The sequence below is a fragment of the Triticum urartu genome, chromosome 7, assembly GCF_003073215.2.
Source record: "Triticum urartu cultivar G1812 chromosome 7, Tu2.1, whole genome shotgun sequence".
NCBI classification, from domain to species: domain Eukaryota; kingdom Viridiplantae; phylum Streptophyta; class Magnoliopsida; order Poales; family Poaceae; genus Triticum; species Triticum urartu.
Window position 1 is genome coordinate 97,972,252 of NC_053028.1, and position 6,656 is coordinate 97,978,907.

A 6,656-nucleotide genomic window follows, 5' to 3' on the forward strand; every position below is an offset into this window, starting at 1 on the left:
GCGTACCATAGCCGCTAGCTACAGCTTCTTCTTTCGGGGCAAAGAGCCAAAGATATCATTAAACCCTGGAAGATAGTTGAATCCTCACGCACAGCTAGCCCCTTGTGCTTCCTTCATTCTAATAGTTCCTGACCATGCACGCTACCTGTGCGGTTAGAGGAACGCAAGGCTGACGATCGAGGCCATGACTCACGCATTTTTCACCTCCATATCTTCCTCCTAACTATGACATCTCTCTTTCTTTCCAAGGTTTCTTTACACCACACTCATGAACTGTTTCAAAGCTAGCTAGAGTTTCTGCTCCAGATAATAATATATATGGGCCCCAAATTTATTTATGCGACTGCATGCATGGATCGACAATGACACAAAGTAAACTAAAAAGAAACCAATGCATGTGACAGGCTGATAAAATGTTTGATAATACAGTACAAAGCTGCTGTAGCATGCATCTCTCTCTCTCTCACTCACTCACTCACTCACTCACACTCGCTCTCACTCCTGGTCTCCCTTCATACATGGCATGCAGTCGGTCGGGCTAGCTAAGCTGGATCTCTGCATGCACAGCCAGCCATGCCATGCGCGGACCCGATGCAGCCACACAGTGATCCAGCTTCTGGCCAGCCACGTACGCGGCCACGCCGGAAGGCCCGCATGTGTGCTGTGCGTACCCACTTATCGCCGGCTTACTTGAATTAATAACGGGGCTGATTGATAAACCTAATCTAGGCCTGGACGACAATGGCGACGTCAGGCTTGATGACCGCCGGCTGCTCCGGCCTGAGCATGTTCTGGTCGTCGCGGATCACGTCTTCGTCGGCCGCTGCGGCGGCTTGCTCGACGTCGGCCACGTCCGGGAGAACGTCAATGGGGTGCACCTCGGCGCCGCAGCTGATCCTCCCCTCGGTGGGCGCGCCGCCCTGCGGCTTGGCGCCGCCGGCCACCTCCTTGACGTGCTCCGGCAGCTTCATCTCCTCGTGCACCAGCACCACGGTGGCGGGCTTCTTGTTGCGGTACGCCATGTAGAGCGCCATCTGCGCCACGCCGAACAAGAAGCCCAGCACGTTGGGCATCGCCACGAAGATGTCCTTCTTGAGCGCGCCGTACGCGAACCAGATGACGGCGCTGAGGACCAGGAAGAAGGACAGCGAGAAGGGCATGAACTCCACGCTCTTGGTACGGATCACAAGCCTCTGCACGCAAGAAAACAATCAAGATCAATTAACCCCTTCAATCCACAAACCTTAAAAGAGATCTAGCCGTAAGATAAAATGGGTCCTTACGATGATGCTCAAGGGAGCGGCGAAGACGCCGAGCGCGACGGCGACGCAGATCCAGCCGACGACCTGGACGCGGAGGGGGCCGTGCGACGCGAGCATGGTGACGAGGGCGATGAGGCCGAAGAGGCCGACGTCGAGGCCAATGAAGAGCTTGGCGGTGAGGAGCCTGGCGCTCTTGGGGGCGTAGACGAGGTACATGGCGATGTAGAGGCTCTCGATGACGCAGCCGACGGCGTTGATGGTGAGGAGGAGCTCGGAACCGGACTTGAGGAAGGCGTAGTACATCCACAGCAGGCAGCTGAAGAGCGTCACCAGGTAGGGCGTCGACTGGAACCCCTCCGTCGACTTCTTGCGGTACACACGGTAGAACGTCGGGCTGCATCAGAGATTCGTCAGAGTTAATAATGACCATGCATCCACCAGCATATATGAATTGTTCTTTTTTTACTTGGGCCTACCTAGATTAAGTAAGTAATCATTGGCGTAACCAGAGGAGCTAAACTAACTAACAACCGAGATATATATATGTGTAGTACACTGCACTGCACCGCACCTACCTAACAGTGACATTCTTCACTTTTTACCCTACTGGTAATATACACTAGTAATTAATGTAGCAATATTCAGCGTTATGTTGTCTCCAGGTATATAAGCGAAAATTCTAGAACAGTGTAGATGACAGTGACCGTTTCCATCAGTCATGTATTCGTGGACATGTGTCATGTGTGTTGTACGACGTACCGTGGTCCTCTTTTCCTAGTTATTAAATATATTTTTTAGTCTGAATATATACAAAGACACACACATGACAAGGGACATGCATGGATGTACATAGATGTATGCAGGGTTACAGTATATTTTTCTGAAGACTGAACGGGAGAGTACAGTAAAGTTGAGGGTGCTTACAGCGGTGAAAGGAAGACCATAAGTGAGATGATGTTGCCTGCAAAACCAAGAACGGAGATGATAGCTGGTCAGTTATGTGTCAACCAACGCAAAAAAAAAAAGAATAAATAAAGCAAGAAAACTAGGGTGGATGCTGTCTGGTAAAAAAAAGGAAACAAGGAAAGAAAATCAGTTGTGTGTACGTTTGTTTGTCTCCGTGAACGTACACACAACAAGCATGTTGGCCCCCGTTTCTTTGCTGGGGTGTAACCACTTGATTAGAGGCTAAAAGCTTGGTTTGGCAGGTCCATTTATTCGGAACAGAAACGGTAGCTCAGCTCAACGAAAGAGATTGAGCAAGGCACACAAGCAGGCCAAAGGGGGTGTTGAGCAAGGCAAGCACCATGGATCCATCCAACTCGTGCAAGCAAGCCGGGATCATCGATGATCCTTTCCGAAAGGGCAGAAGAAACAGAAGCACTTGCACACAGAATGCAGGACGGATCCATGGATGGACGCATGTAATAGTACCTAGGATACCGAAGGTGAAGGCCCAGGTGTGCTGCTCCATGTTGAGGAAAGCCATGCTACCAGCTTCTTCCTCCTCGAGCACACAAACCGACCGGTAATAGATTTGCTACCCTTCTCCTCTTTGCTCGGTGGGATGCAGCGGGTAGATAGATAGGTCGAGGAGAGCGAGGGAGCTGCGGTAGCTCGGCTGCGTTGGGCTCTTGGAGAACACTTGCTGCTGGAGAGCCTCTATATATAGGCAGGCGCCCCGCGGCGCAGAGCGCGAGAGCAACAAGGTAGCGGCGGACACACGGACGGGGTCGGTTGCGTGGCCCGCCTCGCCGGGTCGACCGGTCCATGATTGCACCCTAATGCGCCTGCCCCGCGGCGCGGCTACGTGTAGCGACCGAGCGGCCCGGCGCGCGCACGTACGTACGCTGCAGCTGGCCTGCAGCGGTGCGGTCGAGCCGGTCCATACACACTCTCGGTTTCTCGCACGCCAAGGAAGCGAGCTGGCCTCAGTCAATTAATGGCAACGCCCCGTGACATGCCGAACACCAAACCCCGGCTGGCTGGCTGACTTCCGGCGCACGGCTCGCGAGCGTTTCCTGGCCGTCTGCTGGTGGTGGTAACATCCGAGGGGGAGACGGAAGGGGACGCGCGGCCGCCACCGCCCCAGCTGTCCGACGGGCAGAGCCCAGCTCGCCGCGCTCACGTACGGTAGGCGGCTACGCTACTTGTCGTCGTCGTCGCCTTTTCCTCCCCTTTGTAACGGCCGGCCCATCATCATGCTCTACAGCGCAGCCGGAGCCTCGCATCGGCCGATCGATCTCCTGCGGCGGGAGGGAACGCGTTCGGCGTGGCGGCCAGTTGAGCGGCGCGTGCGATCGAGCGCAAAGAACGTGTCCTGGTTCGGGAGCGCAACAGGTAAGGCGTGATGGCGAGCGATGGGGAAGGTAGCTGGCGGGCTGGGTGGCTACCAGAGTGCGGCTGCGTACCGCACCGGGCTCCCGGGTAACAGGGGCCCGATCCTTCCCTAATACCAGTGCTAATTATGACCAGGAAAGTGATTAGGAGGAGGATTATGCGTAAGTGAACCAGCCAACGAATTGTGTCACGCCTTTCTTCTGTTCCCACTCGTCCATCTCCCGATCGGGCTCTCTTTCTCTGCTCGGCCAGCAATCATTGGGCGGACGTACGGCGAGGTCAATTCGTGTCTCCTGTGCTGGACCAGATCGATCGTCTTTCGACGGAATTCAACACCAAATATTTGATGGCAGTTCTGGTGCCACGTACGTACTGCTTGGATTCAAGTTTTCTTTCTTTATCGTTGCGGGAAACGTCGGGTGCAAGCCGCTTCAGAGTTCCATTCCGATTCGAAACGAATAACCCCGTTGAGACTGGTATACTGAAACGACTAAATTGTTTACCAAATGTAGTATTGCATGTATAACTTTGGCAATCATTCTAATGAATGTTGAGAGACTCTAGATCTAGAATGACTTCTCGATGGGAAGGTGGAGACGGGGACATGAAGCATGGGCACACCCACCAGGGGTCAAATCATCATACTCAATCTTACAAACACGGGTAGATTTCAATTGGCGTCCGTATATTCAATTAGGTTTGTGGGTCTATTCTTGTTAGTATGTGTCAATTCTAGATTGTGATTTTCCCGTGATTTTTTTCTTCTACATTGTGATTCAGAAATGAGCTTTCATAATTGAAATTGCCAAAAGCCTACTTGTATTCTACAGTGACACAACTAAAAGTTGTCGATGTGTAACGACATCTCCAACGGCGACTTTCAAACTGCCCGCATACGTCTAGACCTCGCGGTCTGAACGTGTTGTTCCATCCAACGCGGTCCTGCATCGATCAGCAAGATGGTTCGGACGCACTTTATCCGGCAAACCGGAGACAAATGTGGGGGGCTTTGCGGGTGTCCGAACAACACCCACGACCGCTTCTGACCACCCTCGCCAACCCACAACCGTCCTCCCTCTTCTGCGCGCGTTCCCGCCCGGTGTCAGCTGCCCACATTATATCGTTGTAGAGAGGCCGCTCCACATTGAAGCCGGCTACAGAGCAGACGCGACCTCTCACTGGCGCCAGCATTGAAGCGGCGCGTCGATCGAGGGCGCCGCCCACGACACGCCCCCGGTGTCTGCTCCTGTTCAATGTCGGATACGCGTTACTGGATGAGATGGGACAAATATCTACCACACCCGTTCAATGCCCCATCCGTCCATATGCCGCCATTAAGCAAGCTCGTCGACCGAGAAACCCACTCCGGCACCGTGCATTGACGCTCCCACATGCCTAGCCTCACCGGAATCCGCTATTTAATGGTGGCCACAGGCCGCCTACTCCACGCCACAACACGAGCTGCTCCACGTCCTCCTCCCTTCCACCGCATCCGCCATGACTGCCGTGGCAATGCTCTGTGGGAGAGCCTCTTGACGGGGACGAAGCATGAGCTGGCCGCCCTTTGCGGCCGCCTGGCAGAGCCATCGTGCCAGGAAGATCGAGGCCAGCATGCCGGCCAACTCGCCAGAGGTCTCCGACGATGAGGGCGGCCTACGATGGAGACGGGCTACGAGGACAACGCACCGGAATCCCGCACATGTGCATACCGGCTTCACCCTGAAGTAGGCGCAGGCGCACTACGACGCCGTCGTGGCGGAGGAGCTGCCTGCGCCGGCGCCTTTGTTGCCGTTCCTGAAGGAAATATGCCCTAGAGGCAATAACAATGTTATTATTTTATTTCCTTATATCATGGTAAATGTTTATTATTCATGCTAGAATTGTATTATCCGGAAACATAATACTTGTGTGAATACATAGACAAACTAAACGTCACTAGTATGCCTCTACTTGACTAGCTCGTTAATCAAAGATGGTTATGTTTCCTAACCATAGACATGTGTTGTCATTTGATTAACGGGATCACATTATTAGGAGAATAATGTGATTGACATGACCCATTCCATTAGCTTAGCACTCGATCGTTTAGTGTGTTGCTAATGCTTTCTTCATGACTTATACATGTTCCTATAACTATGAGATTATGCAACTCCCGTTTGCTGGAGGAACACTTTGTGTGCTACCAAACATCACAACGTAAATGGGTGATTATAAAGGAGCTCTACAGGTGTCTCCAAAGGTAAATGTTGAGTTGGCGTATTTCGAGATTAGGATTTGTCACTCCGATTGTCGGAGAGGTATCTCTGGGCCCTCTCGGTAATGCACATCACATAAGCCTTCCAAGCATTGCAACTATTGAGTTAGTTGTGAGATGATGTATTACGGAACAAGTAAAGAGACTTGCCGGTAACGAGATTGAACTAGGTATTAAGATACCGACGATCGAATCTCGGGCAAGTAACATACCGATGACAAAGGGAACAACGTATGTTGTTATGCAGTCTGACCGATAAAGATCTTCGTAGAATATGTGAGAGCCAATATGAGCATCCAGGTTCCGCTATTGGTTATTGACCGGAGACATGTCTCGGTCATGTCTACATTGTTCTCGAACCCGTAGGGTCCGCACGCTTAAGGTTTCGATGACAGTTATATTATGAGTTTATGAGTTTTGATGTACCGAAGTTAGTTCGGAGTCCTGGATGTGATCACGAACATGACGAGGAGTCTCGAAATAGTCGAGACATAAAGATTGATATATTGGACGACTATATTCGGACACCGGAAGTGTTCCGGGTGATTTCGGAGAAAACCGGAGTGCCGGAGGGTTACCGGAACCCCCCCCCCCCGGAGAAGTAATGGGCCTTATGGGCCTTAGTGGAGAGAGAGAGGGGCGGCCAGGGTGGGCCGCGCGCCCCCTCCCCCTCTAGTCCGAATTGGACTAGGAGAGGGGGGGCGGCGCCCCCTTTCCTTCTCCCTCTCCCCCTTCCTTTCCCCCTCCTAGTAGGAGTAGGAAAGAGGGGAGTCCTACTCCTACTAGGAGGAGGACTTCTC

At 52.6% G+C, this 6,656-nt stretch overlaps 1 protein-coding gene across 1 annotated transcript; it reads right to left on the bottom strand.

Moving 5' to 3' along the window:
* Positions 1–373: 373 nt before the first annotated feature.
* Positions 374–2,921, bottom strand: LOC125521918 (bidirectional sugar transporter SWEET15-like). Its single transcript, XM_048686977.1, has 4 exons — positions 2,697–2,921; positions 2,187–2,223; positions 1,284–1,656; positions 374–1,193 (listed from the first exon to the last, which is right to left on the bottom strand). Exons 1-4 carry the CDS (start codon positions 2,749–2,751, stop codon positions 726–728), a joined length of 933 nt encoding a protein of 310 aa, XP_048542934.1. The 5' UTR covers positions 2,752–2,921; the 3' UTR covers positions 374–725.
* Positions 2,922–6,656: the final 3,735 nt, after the last annotated feature.

Excerpts from the sequence above, each read along its gene's own strand:
- LOC125521918 (XM_048686977.1), bottom strand. The coding sequence starts at position 2,751 with ATGGCTTTCCTCAACATGGAGCAGCACACCTGGGCCTTCACCTTCGGT. Across the intron at positions 2,224-2,696 it reads CTTCACCTTCGGTATCCTAG|GCAACATCATCTCACTTATG; the intron begins GTACTATTACAT and ends TTGGTTTTGCAG. Across the intron at positions 1,657-2,186 it reads ATGGTCTTCCTTTCACCGCT|CCCGACGTTCTACCGTGTGT; the intron begins GTAAGCACCCTC and ends TCTCTGATGCAG.